Source organism: Phascolarctos cinereus, unplaced genomic scaffold (assembly GCF_003287225.1).
Source record: "Phascolarctos cinereus isolate Bilbo 61053 unplaced genomic scaffold, phaCin_HiC Scaffold_3;HRSCAF=262, whole genome shotgun sequence".
Lineage (NCBI taxonomy): Eukaryota > Metazoa > Chordata > Mammalia > Diprotodontia > Phascolarctidae > Phascolarctos > Phascolarctos cinereus.
Window position 1 is genome coordinate 227,528,573 of NW_027555736.1, and position 21,804 is coordinate 227,550,376.

Genomic DNA, 21,804 nt, shown 5'->3' on the forward strand with positions numbered 1-21,804 from the left:
CTCCCCTTCCCACAGCCAAAGCTACAGAATTTAATCTCCTAAAGGGTAGGACTTTAATTTTTGCTTTTGTTTCCCCACAGGACAGTGCTTCTGCACACAGGCTTCTGGATGAATTGAAATGAAGAGAAAAATTTAGGTCTTAGCTCAGTCCTTTGTATTCCCAAAGAGAACACACATGTTAATAGATCTGAGGTAGCAACAAACTGACACACACACCAATTTCACATTATATTTAATGTATTTTCCAATACATCTATGGCTGTTTCTGATTCATTCTGCTCCCATTCATAATGCATTCATTAAAAGTCTTTCAATTTTTTTCTATTACGAACGTCACAATCCATAACACATTTTTAAGGCAAATGCTATATGAATTTCTTGTGGTAATTTGGGAAACGCTCTGAAATCTGAACAGCAAAGCCACAAAGTCAGTTCACCTTTTTCCCCCAGTCAATTTTACTTTCTTTTAGGTGTAGCTAGCTGATCTCTGACCTCCAAATAAATCTTTGCACCAATCTCATGTGAATTAGGAAAGGCTTTGCCATTAATGATTAATGATTTGGGCTCATTCCCCAAATCATTTTAACATATCTCTAGAGAGCTGCCTTGTTCTGATCCTGCAAGCCTTCTGAAGCAGGAATGTCATGGCTGTTGTTACTGTTGTTGTTGTTCATTTGAATAAGAAGACACGAGCACAGAAAGAGAAACGTGCCTGCGAGGACAAAAGAGGGCCCCCTCTGAGATATTGGCAATGGCCACTTTTTACTCTGTACACAGTAAGAAAGAGTGGATCACAACACAAAAATAAAAACCATGGCAGTAAAATGAGCTTGGTGGAAATAAAGTAAGCCTGTATCTTCTTCTGAATTACAGTACCCATTCTGGATGCTTTATTTTTTTATATGAAAACAGACACTGGGTAGAAATGGTAAATTGTAAAATAAACATCGAGTCCTTGCACAAACATTGAGATATTTTCTATTATTCACCCTGTGAAAAGTTTTTCATTGAAACATAATGAAAAAGGCGGAAAGAGCGTGTTAACAGAAATGTATTAGATCAATAAGCAAACAGAGAAAGGGTTATTAAATACTACAAACAGTGGTTCTTTTTTAATGTAGCAAATAATACATTCAGTATTGACTGGTTAAAGAACTTAGAAGCATCTTAAATTTAAACATTTAGCATTGCAGGATAGAGAAGAGTACAGAAAAGGATTTCACCTTAAATTAGTGTTTCTGGGCTACAATTGCAAGTATATTAATATCTTGTCCAAAAAATGATACTATCCAATTGCCAGTCAAATATTAGTTCTTTTTACACCATATTGAATGTAAACAAGCAAACAAAACAATTTCTTAACTGTATATGTAAAGGAAAGTAAGTCTAAATATTCAAGCTTTTTAGAAACAAACTTACGACTTGCTGTATTGGGTTGTGAAATGGGAATGGTGTTTGGGAAGAAAGCTCCTCTCCAACTCCCAGGCTGAAAAATGACTTTTCCCTTTGCTTTTTTTAGAAGGAAAAAAAAAAGTAAAAAGAGGTCCTCTTCTCTCTGTAGACAGGAGGGGTATTTGGGTTCTAGCGTGTGAAATTTCCAGGTTATAGCCTGGCACACCTATAAGATTAAATTTTGTGTTGGAGGCAGAGTTCATTGAAGAGGAGTCTTCTAGTAAAGACAAGAAACCCAAACATTTCAGGGTTGTATTCCAGAGGACTCCTCATCACTTCATACAATTTTCTAGCATTTTGTTTGAAAAGAATCAGTACTTCAAGCTCAGCACTAAGGCAACATCCTACTGAGCTCCATGGAGCATATCAGTCCTGGCCACTAAGATTTTAAAGGACACACCGGAACAGAGGAAGACAAAAAAAAGAAAAACATTATCTTATAGAACAGATATTCTCCAGGGAGCTAATGAGTAATTTGAAATTAAACACTACCAGTCATCAAGAGGCAAAGATAGATAAAGCAGTCAACTACAAAGACAACAATGTGTGCTCAAACACTGAGCTTTATGTTTACAATATGTAGGTCCTACAGAATCACTGAGCTCTGCAACTGTCAAGGGAAACAAGTTTGGTATGTAAAGCAGCACACATTAAGGACACACAACATTAAATACAAAAAAAAAAAAATGAAAAAAACCAAAACCAAATCAAAAACAAAAACAAGAGAAAGGGGCCCATGCTGTATAGCCCATGAACCTCATTGGCTTTATAGTGAAAGTTTATTGTTCTTAATCCTAATACAATCAGCTACCAATTACATACAGTATAAAAAGGAAACGGCCACAAAGCAATGATGATACAGTCTGTGACTTTGTACAGTGGAGGAAATCTTCTGTTAGGTCTCTCCCATGATCCCACCCCAGCTTTAGTAGCTAAGCTATCAACCCCTCCCTTCCCAAAACAGTTAAAAAGAAAACTTGCATCTTGCTCAGATACAGCAAGACTCTAATGCCTCTTGGGGGACATGAGATCATCTGCCAATATTTAGAGAAACTTGTAAAAACGAAAGCAGCAGAAATAAAACATAAGACTGAACTTGGAAGAGATGTGACCCCCAAAGGATCTCCATGAGTCCTTGACTTCAGAGTGCCTAAAAGCAATCACCCTGCAAAGAAAAGAAAGGGGTGTCATATAGCACAACTTAACAGGAGAAAAAGTACAATCCTGCAAAACGATGGTGCTACATCACTATATCCTCTTGAAAAGTCTACAGCAGATCTAACTTTTCTTGCTGATCAAATCTTTGGAAGAGGGATGTAGTTATACAAACTTGCTTCCCTTTTTAACCCCATTTATAGGCCATTACCCACAAAGGCATGTAATTTGTTAGCATGAGAAATTATTAGAGAACTGGAAAAGTATGCAAGTAAGATAAGTCCTCTTAGGAAAGGATGCAGTCATTTTTTTTACGCAGAAACAACTACTTTAAAGACTGTTTAGAAAATGTTACACTCTTACCTTACAGGCAATAAGGACTCCGTTCAATAACTAAGTCTCAAATATATTTGGTGCGATTGAGGGCTCTTTCAGCAAGGTGACCACTTTCATCTGTGATCTTCTCCCAGTCAGTTTGTCCAACCACAAAACCTATGGCCCTTTTCCTATCTGCATCTTTCTTTTCTTCCAAGTCTGCCCATCTTACCTACAAAGAACAAAGCATTAGGCTGGGCCTTTGGAGAAGAAATAAGCAAGAATATAATGAGCTTCCTCTCTTCCCTGAATAGCCAATGGTATGGGGAAATAAACTTAAAATCAGTGATTTAAACAATGAAGTCTATTTAAACATAAAACAATTAATCCAAGGAAAAATGGTAGAAGCTCTTCTCCTTGAATCACAGGAGAGTAAATTCTTGAAACACTTCATAAGACAAAAACTTTCATTCTGAATACAGTAGAAATATATAGAATGTTAAAGTGCTTTCTATTCTAACTCTACGATCAAAAAATAAGCATGTCTGTAAGCAAAGGTAGGCTGAATAAACCTTAATATAGTAATTGCCATATAAATAAGATGTAATGCTTAGTATTATGACTATACTTCTGATGTGTTCCAATATCTCTTCTCTTGATATCTCAGAGACAGAAAGAGAGAGTATCGTCACTACCATACCTATTTAAAGAGAAGAAAAGATCAATCAACAACAAGCACTCATTAAGTGCCTACTGTATGCCAGGCACTGTGCTAAGCACTGGAGACACAAAGACAAAAAAAAAACAGTCCCTGCAAAATGCTCTCCACACCCAGAGAAAGAACTATGGAGCTGAAATGCAGATCCAAGCAGACTACTGGCTCTTTTTTTTTTCTCTTCTGTTTTGTTTCTTCTTTCTTGTGGTTCCTCTTATTGGTTCTAATTCTTCTTTACAACATGACTAACGTGAAAATATGTTTAATTGGAATGTATATGTAGAGCCTATATCAGACCGCAGACTGTCTCGGGGAAGGAGGCAGGGAGAAAGGGGAGAAAATTTAAAACTCAAAAGCTTATGGAAGTGAATGTTGAAAACTAAAAATAAATAAATTAAAAAAAAAAAAAAAAGAAACAGTCCCTGAGGGAGCTTAAATACTATTAGGAAAACAATATGTACATATATAAGTAAAAATGAAAATATATGTAAAGCAAATACAAGGTCATTTCAGGGAGGGGTGTGGCTGGGGTTAAAGGCAACAGCAGGGGTGGAGATCAGGCAAATCTCATGCGAGAGGTGGCCCCTGAGCTAAGCTTTGAAAGAAACTCAGGATTCTAAGGGGCAGAGTTGAGAAAGGAGTACATTCCAGGCAGGGATACAGCCTGTGCCAAAGTACAGAGATGAAGGACAGAATGTTGCATGTGAAGAACAGCCAGCAGGATGGTCTGGCAGGAATGTAGGTTTGTAAACAGTATTTCTGTGGAATAAACCTGAATAGTGAAGCAGCAGCCAGATTACAACGGCTTAAATGTCAAAGAAGAGTGTGTATTTTATCCCAAAGGCAATAATGATCTGCCACAAGTTTTTGAGCGGGGGAATAATCCAGTTAGACCAAGGCTTTGGGAGCATTACTTTTGCAGCTGAGTACAGATGGAATGGAAAAGGAAGACACTTGGAGAAGAGAGATCAATAATGAGGATACTATAACAGACCAAGACGGAAATTAAATGATAATGATCATGATGTTAATTAGTGGCAAGGTTTGGCCTGGGAGACAGGAATCCTATTTCCTCTCCCATGCCAGTAACCTTTCTATAGAGGAGAGAATCTATCATATTTGAGGATTATGAAGAATATCAACAACAAAGCTTCTCCAGTGGAATGGAAACTCCTTGGGAGCAGAAACCATCTCCTTTTTGTCTCTGTATCTTTAGTACCCAACATGCTACATCAGACACAGGAGGCAGTTGTGTTTGTTGAAGTTACTGCTCCAGTATTTAAAAAACATGTAGGTATAATAATACGGTATGTAAACACTGACAGAGCTCTTCAAATGAAAATGAATGTGAAACAGCTTCACGTCAAGCATCAGTTTCTACAATCCTTATGCTTGGTAAAGCTATTTATCAGAACACTCATAAAAGAGGGCTGTGAAACAGGAGACAAAAGTTACTTCTATTGTGACTTGGGAATATTTCATTTTCAGTAGGGGTAAACAGCTGCTTTCTGAATGCTAATCATCATCTAAAAAGATGATACTGAAATTAGTTTGCTCGCCATGAGCAATGCTTGATACAGATAAAGGCAAGTAGCCCAAGAACATTCTGAAGAGCAAAGAAAAACACAACAGGAATAAAAATCTGCACAGGATCGAAGCATGTTATTTTCTCTCTCTCTCTTTTTTCCCTTCTGTTCTGATTCTTCTTTCACAACATAATCAATGTGGAAATATGTTTAATGTGATTGTACATGTATAGCCTATATCAGATTGCTTGCTGTCTTGGGGAGGGGGGAGGGGAGGGAGAAAAAAATTTTGGAACTCAAAAATCTTATATAAAGTGAATGTTAAAAACTATCTTTACATGTAATTGGAAAAAATAAAATACTATCAAGCAGAGGAAAAATAAAAAGAATAAAAAGAAAACTCTGTATAGTAATGGTGCTAATTATTCCTGATTCTCCTGGAAAAGTTAATTTTCAAAGTGTGGAACATCTCGTTCAATCTCCTCCACTGGCTTTGTTGAAAAGCCTAGTGAATAATGCTCTTCTCTGTATGTGATGTTAGCAACCTACATGTAATTTCAATTTATTCCATGAGAGATGTTGGATTTCTTTTGATTCACCCACAACCTTTTTTGCTCAGTCTCCCTTATGATCAGGGACATACAAACCTGTGAGTCAAATGACTGGGGTTACTAGATATAAATAATTTACCCCTGAATTAAAGCCATAGCTTTGGTAGCAACAACAGGGCTATCAATTCATCCAGGCCTTGAACAGCTTAAGCTCACAGGATGACAGAGTTAGAGCTAGAGAGTCACGTGGCCAAGGGGTGGGTGAGTGGGGGAGAAGGGAGGGAGACTAGGTGTCACAGTGGATAGAGCACTAGCCCTGAAGTCAGGAGGACCTGAGTTCAAATCCAACCTCAGACACATACTAGCTTTGTGACCTTGCACAAGTTCCTTAACCTCTATTGCCTCAAAAAAATTTTAAAAAGTCACATTAAGGGGTTTCAAACCCAAGCTTCCAACTCCAAATCCAGGGCCCTTTCCATTGCAAGGTGCTGCTCCCTTGGACTTTTTTATTTAATCATAAAATTCAAACAAAGCAAAACCTGCAATTCAAAAAAGGGGTAGAGAGTAGAAAATTATATATAACCACTCTTATTTACAACCAGAATTTAAAACAGCTGCTTATCTAAGTTTGAACTAAAAATCTAGTTTCTTTATAGAGGAACACATAGAACAATAAAAAATAAAGATATTACTATTATAAGAAATGTCCTTTGACTAAATGAATATCCGTGTTATTTGGAAGTAATTTTACTGAAATCTAAAACAAATTCCATTTTAAGTAAGCATTTTGTTAAAATATAACAATGATAGACAGCACTAGGCTACCTAATTATTTTGTGGCATAATTTCATTATACTGAAAAACACAAGACAGAAAACACTAGAAGTAATATTCCCAGGATGCAAGACCTGGTTTTGAAATGCAGTTGAAGCATATGTTCTGTATAGGGTTGGACTCCAGTATGGAAAAGAGAAATGTGATAGATATGTGTGTATGTGTATGTCTCTATGTCTGCTGTGTACACATGTATATATACACATGTATCTGTGTTTATATGTATACATGTGTGCATGCACATGGGTGTATCCTTCATGCCTTTGAAAGAATGATGAGGAGCCAGAATAAATTCTTTTTGCTCACAGGTGCCTTTGTGCCCTGTAATATAGCTGTGTGATGACATATATGGATACAGAAGTTATGGCTATGCCCATGACAATAAAAAAAGAACCCATCCAATCAAATACTTGTATTATGGAGAACAAAATGTGCTGGAGAAAATATTCATTACCACCAGATCTGCAAAGCAGTATCACTAATGGGATCTTCCCAGTAAATAACCTTTTCCTACAGCACAAATGACTATGCAGGAGGAGGCCACCAGTCCTACCTCCTTTCCCTTTAAGAATCCCCACAAATCTAAGGGAAGAGGTTGGGAACGGACAATGGCCTGGAGGTCAACTAAGGCAGTAAGCTCGGCTACAGATCATCTATTAAAACATGGAAATAGTTGTGTTACACTCTTCTTATGTTATCTGCTGTAAGAGAGATCTGTTGATATATGCGTACACACATATGCACATATATATAATATATGATATATACACACATACATATTTTTCCTCTTACAATAGTTTTTGGATATCAGTAAGCTTTATAATGTTCCTCTTAATATTCAAGTATTATAAAATAATATTTCATTTAACAAAGGGCTCTCGATGCACAGAACACAATCTGATTTTCCTCTTAAAGCCAATATAAAAACAATCTCACATTCTGCCTCTCTATTAATATATAAATTCTAGCTATTTTTCTAAATACATTGCACCAACCTTCTCTTCTTAGCCTTCCACTTTATCTCAATAAGCATATTGGCTGGCATGTAGTAAGTGTTTAATAAATGCTTACTGACTTGACTTAAACAGGACACTATCCCATTTCCAGTTCTCTACTCTCAGTGCTTTTGGATAATTTGAGTGTTTCATCTGACAGTTCTTTAGGCCTCTCTAGTACTTTGGATTCACGGAATCTAGTATTTTGGATTACAGAAATAAAAGCATGTGGCTCAAAAATATAACATTCACTATTACTTGTCTAATTCTTTCTACTAAAATAAAATTTAGTCTTTTAGCACACAGGAAAAGTAACTGACAAAGTTTCTTACCCTCTTCTTTCCAGGTTCAGAAGCTCGGGTATCATAATCATCAGGAAGCTGAAGATAATCCTCCATCCTACTGGCAATTGCTTCCCAGTCCCGTTTCCTCTTAGTGCCAGTCCTCAGGCCATCCAACTTGTCTGAGGGACAAACACAGAGCCGAAGTGTTAAGGGAGACAGAGCGAGTTTGCACAAAGCACATAAACAAGGGAAAAGGCTGGAACACACTTTCAGAAGCTATCCATACTTCTGAAAGCACCATCACTTGTAGATCCAAATTGTCTTCGGGACTGGGACAACCTCTGACTCTGAGCAACCTCCATCTTTTATTTGTCTTTCACACTGGTTTGGCAACCATAATGATGTCAGCTGAATGATCAGTTCAATGGGCAAAATACAAACAAAGAATTGTGGGACTGCCCAAATATTCACAGCATTTCAGCTGTCATGTTCTGAAGGCAAAATGCAATTAATTCAGGGAACTTCTGAGGGTGATCCTATTTGGTAGTTTAACACAATATGATCGCCTCATATTCAATCTGGAATAATGTTAGTAATGTGCTATACACCCAAGAAAATGCACTGCCAAAGATACAGAGAGGTCAACTGGAGTATAAAATTATTTTAGATCAAGTTTCTATAGAGCACAGAATCCTGGGTCTCAAAAGTCAAAATGATGATTTTTGGTAAAATGGGGATTCTCCATGGATTTGTGTTCTAAAGATACAAGTCAATATGAATCATCATCTCCTTCTGTTTCTTAGTCAAGTACTGTTTGACTATGAGACAAAAGGCTAGGCAAATAAAATGACCAAGCGTTGGGTACAATTTCTGGTCATTCAGTCCCAAAGAGGTAGGGCCCACCATTGTGCCGTAGATAAGAAGTTTGTGATTTTAAAATTATGTATGTCAGCCTGGATAACTTCAAGAACATTACTTGTAGAAAATATGTGAATATTTATTCCTATTGGTTCAGAATGCCATGTGTGGAATCGTGTGTTATGCTAGGTGTACTTGTAGCCACATGTGGCACTGTAATCATGGATCAAAATTCTTTTAAAAGTTATATTACTGATAATACTTTAATAAAAACAGCCATTATTAAGCTAAAATAGAAGAGGCTCAAACTTCAGAAACATCTAGTCATATACACACATAAAAATACATTCAGTCATCAAACTATGTAGAACTTAACTCTGAAAGAGAAAAGCGGTCGAAGCCTTCAGAGACAAAAGGAGAATAGATAATTTTTATGTTTGTTACAATAAAGTTTAACACACATTAACTATCTAACTAGTGCATTACAAGCAGGCTTCAAAAATCACTAAGATTTTGTATATTTGGCACAATTTTGACCCTCATACAGCACAGAATTCTCGAAAATCAACAAGGCAAAGCAACATCTGGTCTATAGGATTGCAAACAATTACCATTTATCCTTTACAAGAAAAATTTCCAGCATCTCACTATGGTGAAAATCTCCTGGGTCAGTCAACTATATTCAAGAAAAGTATATCCTTTTAATCACCACAAAAAATCAACACTGTACCCACAAGGCTATATGTATGAATTAGAGCAAATCACACAGAACCTCAGAGAAAAAAAACTCCTTAACTCATGAAGGGGCAAGGAATATGCATTACCTTTAAAACACCAACATACTCACACACAAGCACATACACACAAACCCATGCACCAATAAAATTCTTCTCAGTACAACAGTATACAGTACAATCAGAAGAGTAGAACTGCCCCAACACAGAATATGATATTAAAAGAAAACCCCAAAGGACTTCAAGACTTGAAAAGAGGTCAGTTTTGATATTAACATATTTCAAACCCCAATTCCAAGTATCATGGCTACAAAATAGCATGGTAGGGCATATTAAGAAATAGGAGAACTTTTCCACATGGGCTATGTGACAGGAGTTATAGATTGAAAGTTTGAGATTTGCAACATGGACAAAAAACCAAGCATTATTTCCAGTCAGAGTACTCAGAAATGGAATATTTAATAGAAAACTTTAGTACTTCACAAAGTGTTTAAAAATTTCTTTCTCATGTCTGAGGAAAAAATTCACACCCCTCCATAAGACATCCTAGAAACCCAAAACACACAAATGTGTGCCATGAGATAAGTAAAGAAGAAACTGGCATGGCAAATACAGATCTATAATATGGAGGTATACTTGACATTAATGGCTTCGGGAGGTTAGTTTCAAAGTGGCAGGAAGGTAAGTTGTAAATATGCATCTAAGCAGATCATAGACCCATACTGTATCTTCAAAAGAAGTTACAATATGTAATAAAAGAGAAAAATTCTCTTCAAATTAAACTGTGTTTTCTAAAAGTAAATGGCATTTCTAAAGAATCTGAGCAGTTATAAGTCCCAAATGTAAGAATTACATTCTAAATTGAGATGTGGTCAGATTCTTTCTGGAGCACAGAAAGTCAATATACAACAACCTATCAGCACGGGAAAACACCATTGAGGCAAAAAAAGTAACATTGTTAGAAGGCCGAAATCTAAAATAGAATGCTGACTGATGGCCCAAAATACTTTGGTTTTCATAGTCTGATGAGAGGTTTACAATTGTGGTATTTTACCCAGGGAAGTGGCAGCTTCAAGCCGCCATGTCAAATTTGCACAAAATCTGGCCTAGCATCTAATATCTGACATGAAGCAAGATGCTCAAGTCACCACCTGTGCAGCTCCTGTTATAAGATGGCAAGGGCAATATCCCCAACAGTTCCAAAACACATCTGAGTACAGCCTGCTTTAAATGATACTAAAATCATATCATTGCAAATAGAATCGAGGTCTGCTTAAAACTTATCAAAAAATTTTTAAAATTGTATAACTTAGTATGTACCTCAGGGGTTCTCAAACATTTTTTGCTCATGGCATAGTACTGTTCTTTTCTTTGAGGACTCGGGAGACTCACACATGTGACTGCCAAGTGTAAGTTCCATATAATTCATGGAAAACTCATGCACACAAATTCCTGTGTGAGTTCCACATGCACTTGCAACTACAAGCGTAACCCGCGGTACTCTTGGCCAAATTTCACAGCATGCCCTTTGAGAACCACTGGGGAACTTAAATGTGTGCAGGTAGAGAAGCTCACCAAGATATTTAACTAGCTGCTTAAAAGCTTTTGGTTTAAAGACAACGTTTTTAGCCAGTGACTTGTTTGTAAATGAGGAACCGTACGTCTGGCTTCAGCCCTGTTATGCTGCGATGCTGGTAAAACTGTCATGAGCAAAGTGGAGTGATATCTATGTGTATTCAACTCACAAGGGCACTTCAAGAATACTTGGAGAACATCTGTAGAGCACTCAGAAACAGAAGCTGTTCCTGGTAAATCAATTAATGTGTATTTAATAAACACCTACTACAGGACGCTACAACATTCAAGTAAATGATAACAGGAAGGTAAGTGAAACATGTGCTCTCTTGGTTGCCAAAGTCTCACCTCTTAGAAGTAAATTTCATTTCCTAGGCAGACTACTTGGCTCCTTGGACAAGACTCAAAGTGGTAAGCACTTCCAAGGCTGCACATACTTAATTTACCTTCCACAACTGGACTATCTCCCAAAATAACAAGATGGTCTGAGATGAAAACTCATAAGTGGTGTAGAATATCATTATCACTCTGGTTTAAAACAATAAAGATTAATTGCAAACATGTTAGTACTTATTTTCCAGATTTGTAGCCAGTTTTTCAAGAGACTTTAACAAACAATTTCATTTCTGAAAAACACAATCTATAAAGTGTCTGCCCTTAACATCCAGTGAATATATATAAAATGTGCTTTCTGATAAACAAATAGTAGACAGCCCAGAATTTTTCCAGGAATGACTTCCAAGATCAATACAGAATTGCTTGGAAACATGCCATGACTATACTTCATTTTTTCATATGTTTTAGAAATTAGAAAGAAAAAGACTGACTTGCAGAATTTTATCCTGGATCATCAACTTAGATCACATACAGCTTTTTAAGGTATATGTTTAACTCATATTTACCATATTTTTTAGTATTCTTTTGTTTAAGTTTATTTTTTCTCTCCCTGACTTCACAGAAAAGATAGTCAATTGTTGAAGAAAAGGGGAGAAGAATTCCAAAGTTGGCAAAACAACCTAGCCAAATAACATAGTGTATGGAACTTTATTTCATTTTAAGGTAACTTTTAGGTAAAGAAGAAGTTTAAAACGTGTTTAAAGAAACATGTACTTACGTATCTAACCATTCTTTTAAGCATGTAAATGACTTTAAAGACGATTGCAGCTGGTTGAAAAACTAAAGGAGATAGCTGGTTCCCATTATGACTTCCCATGCGCAGAAAGTACAAGATGACTACCTATATTTTTCAAGCTACATATACCACGTGGTTCCAGAGAATTTTTCAAGAAATTACAACAAAGCACCTGGCCTGGTATAACATCACTTACAGAGTTCATGAAAGTCCACTTTGATTACACAATTACAGTTCATCATTTTAATATGCTAACAGAGGAGTCAGGCAAAATGAAAAGCATTTTCTAGGGAACTGCTTGTAGCAGGTACCATTCTGATCCAAACAATCAATACAAAGTGTGAGCAACTTGAATGTTGTTCAAGTAGTAAGACAGTTCAAGAGTTTTAAAACATTTGGCTATTACCTTCCCCATTGCATCAACAGTATAAGAATATAAGAAAAGCAGAGACTTATAAGCACTCTGTACTTTATACACACTAATGCAGGATACATCACATTCTCTTGTATTTTCACAAAATGTGATTTTTTTTTTTCAAAAAGCATTTTTAAAAGTCAGCCCAAAACATCACAAAACATTTCTTTGTGATGGCAATAAAATGTAGTAAAAGTTCCACTGAATCCAGAACCTCTTCCCAGAACCTTGCATTGAACTATACCCAACTGTGATTTTGACAGTCATTTCAGGCAGTTGTCTCCTTCTACTTTCAGGGGAGTCCTATAAGGAGGGTTCACTCTTCTCAGAGACTTCAACTTCATAACTGCCCTTTCACTTTACTTTTACTTAAGAACAAGGGTTAATGTACTCAAAATGAAGGCTATGGTTGGACAGTGGTCACATTACACTTTAAAAAACAGATATCCCGTCGGTACCAATGTTACTGATCTATATTAAAAAGTATATAAAAGAATCAACTTATGAATTGGCAACAAAATTACATTTATTTCATATATTTTTCTCTTTAGTCTAATATGTAAGTGGCATTGAAACGACTTCATTTGTAATACTGTTCACATCTGTATATCATTTTCAGGCATCAGAACGGCTAAATCGCAGGCTACCAAGAAGATATGATGGAAGACGTAGTACGTGTGCCCAAAAGTTCCATTGTATAACAGACTCAGGGAAGCCTACTTTTTAGATAGAAGATCTATGTAAATTACCATCAGGTATAGACATATAAAAACAGGAAAAAGGGAATACCCACCTAGCTTTGCCTCAGATGTGTCCATCTCCCATTTGCTTTTCGGAATGTAACCCTAAATTGTACACAGAGAGAAGCTCGAAGGGTTAGAAAGAGACACATACATGCATATCATTTTTGAACTGGAAACAGTATTAAAACTGGGAATAGATTCAAGTTCCACTCATTAGCTATAAACATTGCCTTGGGTAAAACACAACCTGAATTATCAGCAGAGGAAACTACTCAGTTACTGAATTCACCAAACTTGACTACTTGATTCATCGCAGTCCCTATGGATGATCATGAAGACGCTGTGGGGGCAGCTGTGGCACAGACCTAACAAATGTGAGCTGAACCACAGCTGTAAAGCACATAAAACATGAGCACATGGATGGTTACTATACTGATTAATGCTCAAAGTAACAGGACCTGTAATACATAACAGCAGCTAGGTTATTTCCTTAATACAACTTCAATACTCAAATTGATTAGGCATATTTTCCCAAGAGTGTTGTTCAAGCAAGACATGGTTTGTTTCAATGCAGCTTTAAATACTCAAAAGAAAGGAGAAAACTTAGTGTCACTGAACCCAACAGTGAAGTGCATTTTTAGAAGACTTGGTTGCTTACCAGGTAAATCTCAGAAAGGTTAGATTTTACTAAATTAATACTTCATTGAAGTATTGAACTTCAAAGCAATTCAAAGTACATTTTATCAGTTTAAAACTATGTGGTAATGCATGTTTTATTAAATCCAGGCCCTAGCATAGTGCCTGGCACATAGCTGGTACTAAATACTGTTGATTGATCAACTGATTAAATTACATTTCCCTTTGTGTAAAGTCGAATATCTCAGTAGATTAACTTACTGAATATATTTTATATGTAAGAAGCAATTATTTTATGAAAGTCTCTATTTCAAAAAATTTAAGGTCCCCAATATATCTACTTAATCATCTTGTTTTCAATTAAGAGATTTTGCTTAGTAAAGCTGATTTTTAAATTATATTGTGAATCCCATTCCTCTTTATTTGGTGCTCTGTTATGTGTTATTCCCTGACATGCAGACTTTAATATTGGGGTTTATTTTAAGAGTATTATTATTTTTTCAGAAATAGTGGCATCTCTCTCAAGAACCAATTAAGATCCTGATACTTTAAATGTTTAAGTTCATACAACCAGGTGAACACACACTGTAAGCGAAATATTTGTGACAGTAGCTCTTGGCATCAGGGTATACATACCATAGCACAACTGCTTTGGGAGTCCTGCAGGTGTTGTACATTTCTTGTCATTAGATAGCACCAATAGCTCAATTTCATTTTACTAAATGTTATATCAGGTCATAAATTATACTAGATTCTTCACCAAACACATTTTAAAAATAAGAACAGAACCAAGACAAAACTATGCTGCTGTGAATGTAATAAAAAGTAAAAAACTGATCCAGTTTGTGCACATTATACCTTAAAATCAGCTCAAAACCTTAGCATCACCAGAACAACGTATTGTATAGACACTGAGCCACACCTACTAGCTTCACTAAGACGACAAAATAGCATCATACTACTAATCACACACACAAAAAAGTGGTTCTATTAACTTAACCAGTTAACTTAGATCTTACCCAAACGGAATAATTTGGACAGTGTGCAAAATGCCAGGTATTCTGTGTGTTCGTTTATATAAGTAAGACTCACTCTTAACCCTTTGGGGGCAGGATGGTTGGATTTTTCCAAGGATCTTTTCATACAGTTAGATTAGGCCCTAACAGCAGATCTACAGCCTGCTTTTTCCAATGGGTTAACAGAAGTCTTGTAACAAAGCAAATTCGAAGAAAATTAGCATGTACTAATTTCTACTAGGGTGTGCTGATACCGCCCAGTTCTTTCTTGTGACTCTGATCCTGCCATCCTCTCCTTAGGGGGCCCAACTTGGGGACAGAAGAAATAACACAACAAGGAACAAACTCTATTGCTTCTCCTGTTGCGTCTCTGAAGTAAATAGCAGTACTACTATAATGTTTTCCCTTTTCAGACAGAATATATTTAAGTACAAGTTTCCACCTATGCTCTGACAAGTCCAAAGTCTCCTTAAATGAACTGCACATGTTATCTCTTCCATCAGGAAGACAATGCTTTTAAAAGTTAAATCCTTATATACTTTATGTGTGATCATTTCTCAGCACTGACACTACAGGTAGAGAACAGATGTGAGCAGTCAAACCTTAGCAAAGAGTATGAGCCCTTTACTTGAATTTCCCACCTGCAGTTTAATTTAAATATGTCCGAGCACAGTTTAGTGAAGAAAAAATTATGTCTTAAAAAACAACCCAAAACAAAACATGCTAAAACTCGTATGCCGTGAACTTTAGAGCCCGTTTTTTTTATGCACATTCTGAATCTATGAAGTGGTTTCTAGAGGTTGACATCATTTCTACAAATGCACATGGTTTTCATCAAGTCCTCTAAATCACACAAGGGCTCTGTGGCCTCATCTCCTAAAGGTTATGTATGTATACTAATAATTAAAACTTTGGGGACTGGAAGGAGGACTCTTTGCAGATTTTCAATAAAGAGTGTAAAGAGGGGCTCAAGTAAGCCAAGGAGTAGAATAAACCTAGCACTATTTTGAAACAACAGTTTTTCATGCCACTGTGGGCTCTTCCACTTGCCAAGCTGTTCTACAGATCGTATTCCTGAATGACAGACTGAGCCAAAAGCACCTACAAAATTATGGGGAAAATGGGTTGTGTTAGGTGCCTAGGAACTTTTGACTCACTCTATGCAAGCCTAACATGAAGCAAACAATGTCACTGACTATGCAGACAGGATACACTTTCACGTTCCCTTTTAACAGGATAGAATTGAGAAGCACAAATCCAGCAGCAAGTGGTAATCAACTGCTACTTCATCCAGTAACAGTTCTTAAGCAAGAGTTGATGTATAACCAATTCTGAAACCTTGTAACAACAACAGAGGTTCACATAGGTAATGGGTAAGCTGAGCGCACCACATACCTGCTGGAATGTAATCCTACCTTACCTCTTATAACCTTAGAAAATTCAAATGTAGAATAAATCCCCCTGAGAAGGCCTATTCCACTAAAACCTACCGCCTGCAGATGTGTGTGTAAGGGGAAGTTTAGATGTGCTCTGTTAAGAAGTTAATTGTTCTATGAACAAAGACAGGAGAGGCGTCTTTAATTTTTGAGCAAAGCAATGAGTTTCCTCAAGTCTTCTTGGGCTTGCTTGCAAACGGAATCTACTACTTTCTAATGTATGTGGGGGAGCCACGTTGCTGGGAATGGAAGACTGAAAGGTCAGTTAGGCCCTTCTAATACACAAGCTGTTCAAAGTGGCTGATCATTCTCCTACCAGTTCGCTTTCCTCTTCCTCCGCATCTTTCTTTTCTTCTTTCTGCTCTTCAATATTTGCATCAAAATCTTCCATCTCCACCTGGACACCCCGTGCCAAAAGTATTTACAGGTTAACATTTACAAAAACAGTTTATTCCACACTATGACTTGGGAAAAGGACACAGGATAAACTGCCAAATCACAAACAATCAGTAGAACAGAAAGTCCGTTACTATCAATAGTAATCTGGCTGTCAGAGCCTAAATTTAGAAGGCAAGGCGGAACAAAATAAGAAATGTATTTTACTAAATCTTCCTTTGTTATGTCTTTCTGGAATGCCTTATGTTACCTAGTTAAACGGTCTGCTCAAAGTAGGCACTTAACATATACTAACCAAGTATTGGTCTTTAATAACAAAATAATCACTTCAGTATAGAAAAATCTTTTAAAATGGAAAAAAACATTCTATTATCACAATGATTAAAATAGGTAAAGATTTTTCCATTATGAAATAGGGAATGTTAACAAACTCTAGTATAATTAACAAACACTAATTTTTTTTCATATGTGATGCTTTCTTAACTAGACTAGGCCTTTTAGTATACTTTCAACTTAAATGAAAGAGAAAATGATTTCTTGAATTTATACAATCATTTCCACGGGCTCATCAATTTTGATGTGGAAGGGCCTTACTGGTCATCTGGGCAACCTTTCCTTCACTCAGGCAGTAAATGGAACAGCAGAGTTCAAACCCAGATCCTCCAACTCCAGGTTCAGTGGTCCTTTTACTACAACAACTCTGTCTCCACTAAAACCAGAGAAGTCTGTCCCCATCTCTGACTATTCTCAGATGGCATGAGGATAACTCTCGTACTTTTAATGGACAAAGGCCACACACAAACTCCACAAAGTCATGACTTGGACATCACTCTAAAGGTGTATTTATTGACAAATTTAGTCCATATCACCCATAACGATGCCTATGAAACGAGAAAACACAGAAACCCTACTCTTCCAACTCTCTTTCATTATGAAAAGTCAAGGATTTTTCTGCATTCAAGTCTAAGGACATGTACCTACCTCTTCAATAGCAGCATCTTGCAACAAGGAACGAATATCCAGGCGCATCATATGACGAGGTGCAGTCTCCCAGTGATCAGCCATCTATGGAGAGATGTAAATGGTCAGGGCATCAAAAAGAAGCAGCACTGCAGAAGCAGCAATGAACTCCCCATCAGAAGGGTGGAGTTTGAGTCCTGTCTCTGTCACTCAGAGTTGTGGGACCTCCCTGAGCTGCAGTTTCCTCATCGTAAAGTCAAGATGAACTAAACGTCCTCTTAGAGCCCTTCCAATTCTGAAATATTCAAAGCTTGACTGAGTAGAATGGGAGAAGGGAGACACAGACACAGTTCATGGCAACAGGCTATTATGAATGATGCTACAAATAATAATAACCGACATTTAGATAGCATTTTTAAAGCATCATAAAGTTCTTCATATACACCTTATCATTTAATTCTTAACAGCTCTGTGAAATGAGCACTACAGGTATTACTATCCCCATTTTACAGATAAGAAAACAAACTCAGAGAGGTACAGTGATTTCTCATGGGTCAATCTAGCTAACAAATAGTTGAGGGAAGATTTGAACACAAGTTTCCTGACTTCAGGCAGCTAAGTGGTGCAGTGGATAAAGTGCCAGGCCTGGAGTCAGTAAGACTCATCTTCCTGAGTTCAAATCCTGCCTCATACACTTCCTAGCTGTGCGACCCTGGGCAAGTCACTTCACCCTGTTTGCCTCCATTTACTCATCTGTAAAATGAATTGAAGAAGGAAATGACAAACCACTCCAGTATCTTTGCCAAGAAAACCCCAAATGGGGTCACAAAGAATCGGAAGCGACTGACAAACAACTAAACAACTCCTGACTTCAAGTCCACCTCTATACTCACTGCACTATGCTCCTTTTAAAAGGTAAGACCAAGAGTTTTGTTCCAGGTATTAACACCACCCTTCTTAATGAAACACAATGACAGCTGCAAAAAAACCTTATAAAATATAAAATCGCATTCTAAAGGAAGACTGGCCTTTTGTAAGCATATCAGTGGAGATCCTGATGAAGCTCCACCAACTAACTTCCAAAGCTTTTGACTCGATACATTTCAAAGCAATCACCTTATTAATTTCCTTAAGTTTTCTTCCATGGATGTTCCTTTTGCCACAGGTCTGGTTGTCTGCACTCATTTCAGCTAAATACACCTAGAAACAAAAGGATCAGGAATCAAGCACGCACTCAGGGAATTACTGTGACCACAGAAGGTATGATGAAGTCAACTGATTCCTGTACCTCGAAGCCCTTGGTTTTTGCTGCACTCCAAAACTGTTCAAAATGCCTCACTCGGTCATTAATGGCATCTAGGATTATGAAGGGGAAAAAGCCATCATCCAAGGTCTTCTTGAAAGTTTTGAACATGCTGGTACGGTAGGTCTCCTCCATATCAGCTTCATACTCATATTCCATCACCTAGTTTAAGGAAAGATTAGAACTTAGCAGAAATAAAGGAAGAAGTTTAAACCTGCCATCTGATTAGCAGGTGGACAGAATGAGTTACTAGCTCTAAGCACATCTCTAAACTCTGTAATAATACTTCCATATGCAAAAATACTGTCACAAATGTCGGGCGGTGGAGGGGTGGGGGAAGGAGAGGACACAGTTGTTTTTCTTCTCTCCCAAAAAATTTTCTATTCCTAAATATATCTTTCTTAAGTTCCATCCCCTAACCACAGAAGTCTGCTACTAGGAATACAGCATACCTTCTTTTTCACCCTCTTTCCAGTATCAGGGTCTTTCTCTTCTTTTTCCACTTCAGTGATGAAGTAATCATCCAGGCTGAGTACTCTAGGTGCAGGTCCCCCACACTCTACTTCCTTATCCTAAGAAGCAATTAAAAAAGGACTATTTTCCTCCTATTAAAACAAAGCCTGCTCTCTAAAGGCCAAGGAATTGTTCAAATTTATTTTCCTAGTTCAGAAATCAGAAAGGCAATTTTAGGACACACTCATGAAAGCACAGTGTCTAGAAAGGAGAACACGACAGTTTTGCTGCATACTTCCCTGATCAGACCACAAATGGAATACTGTGCTTAGTTCTGGGAAACACACTTTAGGAAGGACATTGAAAAAGTGAAGTACATCCAGAGAAGGGCAACTAGAAGGGGACTGGAAACCAAGCCATACAAGGAATTAGTTGAAGGAACTGAAGATTTTTAGCCTCAAGAAAAGATTTAAGAAGAACATGATAGCTATGCGTAAGTTTTAGAAGAGATATCACAGGGAAAAGGGATCTGTTCTACATGGTTCCCAAGAGCAGAACTAGGCACAATGCCTAAGATTTCTGCTTGACAGAAGGGAAAACTTCCTAACAAATAGTGCTGTTCAAAAGTGGAATGGGATGCCTTAAAAATCATCAAGTTCCTCATTCTTAGGGTCTTCAAAAATTGGAGACTAAATAACCGTTTGCTGGAGGTATTGTAGTGGGGATTGCTGTTCAGATATGAATTAGATTCAAAGTCTTCGATCCTGCAAAGTTTTGTAAATTGCCTCACTGAGCTTCCTGGGTTCATCAACATCAGTTAATACAGTACTTTTAGTGACAACAGTGAAATGCTTGGGCAAAGAGAACAAAAATACGTACAACACGCAGTAGCAAACTGAAGCACGGGGGACCAACAGAAACAGATAAAAGAATCCTACCTCAAAATAGCATGCTGCTGAGAAAAAAGGCTAATCATAATAACAAATAGCTGTCTTTTCTGAACTCACACGAATAAGTTTTGCAACATGTGTCTTTCCACTTCCAGGTAATCCTCTCATTATGACGACTATCTGAAATACAAAGTAAAAAGAGAAAAAAATTTTAGTCTTTCTCTCTAACAGAAGGATTTCTATACAATAAAAACCTTTACTTAACTGAGAACCTGACAAACTGCTTTATGAATTATGAATTACAGAAGCAATTCTCTACAATTATCTTTTCTATTTATTTATTTATTTATTTATTTTTATTTATTTTTTTGGCTAAGCAATGGGGTTAAGCGACTTGCCCAGGGTTACACAGCTAGTAAGTGTCAAAGTGTCAAGTGTCTGAGGCTGCATTTGAACTCAGGTCCTCCTGACTCCAGGCCGATGCTCTATGCATTGTGCCACCTACCTGCCCCAATTCTCTAAAATTATCAACAAACAAACATAACGAAGTTAGAGCCTGACCACTTTATGGTATGAAAAGATTTTAGGGTACACGTTCAGAGAAGCAACTTGAAAAATAAATTCTTTTCCTTAGGCAATCTAATCAAAACTGCTTTTTTTTCCCTTCCTGTTTTCCTTCATATAAAAGGAAGTTTAAAATACATGTCTCCCACTCTTAACCTCTATTTAGAGCTCCTTTAAAGTGTCTTTACAAGGCAGCTGGAGAATTTTTCTTAAAACTCTAGTTATTAATCTAATTAAACTAGGGCTTCTTAAAAGATTTTCCAACTGCTTTAAAGAAATTCAGAATATATGATGACTTCAGGGAAGGAAACATTTGTCACATTATATTTATGCTATAGGAACTTAAAAATATTCAAGATTTGAAGTGGGTTCCTTATATGGCTCAGATACTATATAACATCATGGAAAACATCCTGAATTCTTCAAAGACCCAGGTTTCGGTCCCAAGCCAGTCCCTACGTCTATGCCTCTCAGCTTCTTCATCTGTGAAATGGAGATAATAATACTTGAAACATCTAACTTATAGGCTTACTTTGAGCAAAGTGCCAAAAAGCATGAGGTAAACAAATGTACTTTTATATGAAAACTATCAACTCTATGTTACTCACTCTCTCAGGTCTGCTCTCTCGGCCTGGTGGTTTCAGAATATCATCAACATTCTTAGATTCAGGTTTCTTTTCTACGCGAGGGGCTGGAGGTGGCTGGTGACTTAGTGATGGAGTAGACATAGGCATCCGTTCCTCAGGATAAGTCCTTCGGTCTCCTAGAATTGCAGCAGTCGAATATATTACTTTTTACTTAAAAAACAAATTTAACTCCCTCTAGTTATCAAAAGATAATTTAATTTAAACCAACCCTAAAGACGC

At 37.0% G+C, this 21,804-nt stretch overlaps 1 protein-coding gene across 2 annotated transcripts in view; it reads right to left on the reverse strand.

The window, feature by feature from the left end:
* Nucleotides 1–215: 215 nt before the first annotated feature.
* YLPM1 (YLP motif containing 1) overlaps nt 216–21,804 on the reverse strand; it is a 60,441-nt gene continuing 38,852 nt past the window's right edge. The window contains exons 11-21 of one of the 2 annotated variants that reach the window (XM_020986285.2): nt 21,547–21,701; nt 20,492–20,554; nt 19,484–19,603; nt 19,017–19,193; nt 18,845–18,928; nt 17,750–17,833; nt 16,689–16,769; nt 13,335–13,386; nt 7,876–8,006; nt 2,971–3,154; nt 216–2,617 (exon numbers count right to left, since the gene is read on the reverse strand). In XM_020986285.2, coding sequence (XP_020841944.1) covers nt 3,008–3,154; nt 7,876–8,006; nt 13,335–13,386; nt 16,689–16,769; nt 17,750–17,833; nt 18,845–18,928; nt 19,017–19,193; nt 19,484–19,603; nt 20,492–20,554; nt 21,547–21,701 — 1,094 coding nt within the window. In that variant the 3' untranslated portion in view covers nt 216–2,617; nt 2,971–3,007. Of the gene's footprint in view, nt 2,618–2,970; nt 3,155–7,875; nt 8,007–13,334; nt 13,387–16,688; nt 16,770–17,749; nt 17,834–18,844; nt 18,929–19,016; nt 19,194–19,483; nt 19,604–20,491; nt 20,555–21,546; nt 21,702–21,804 lie in introns of those variants that run through there. The other variant, XM_020986286.2, reaches the window with a different exon arrangement.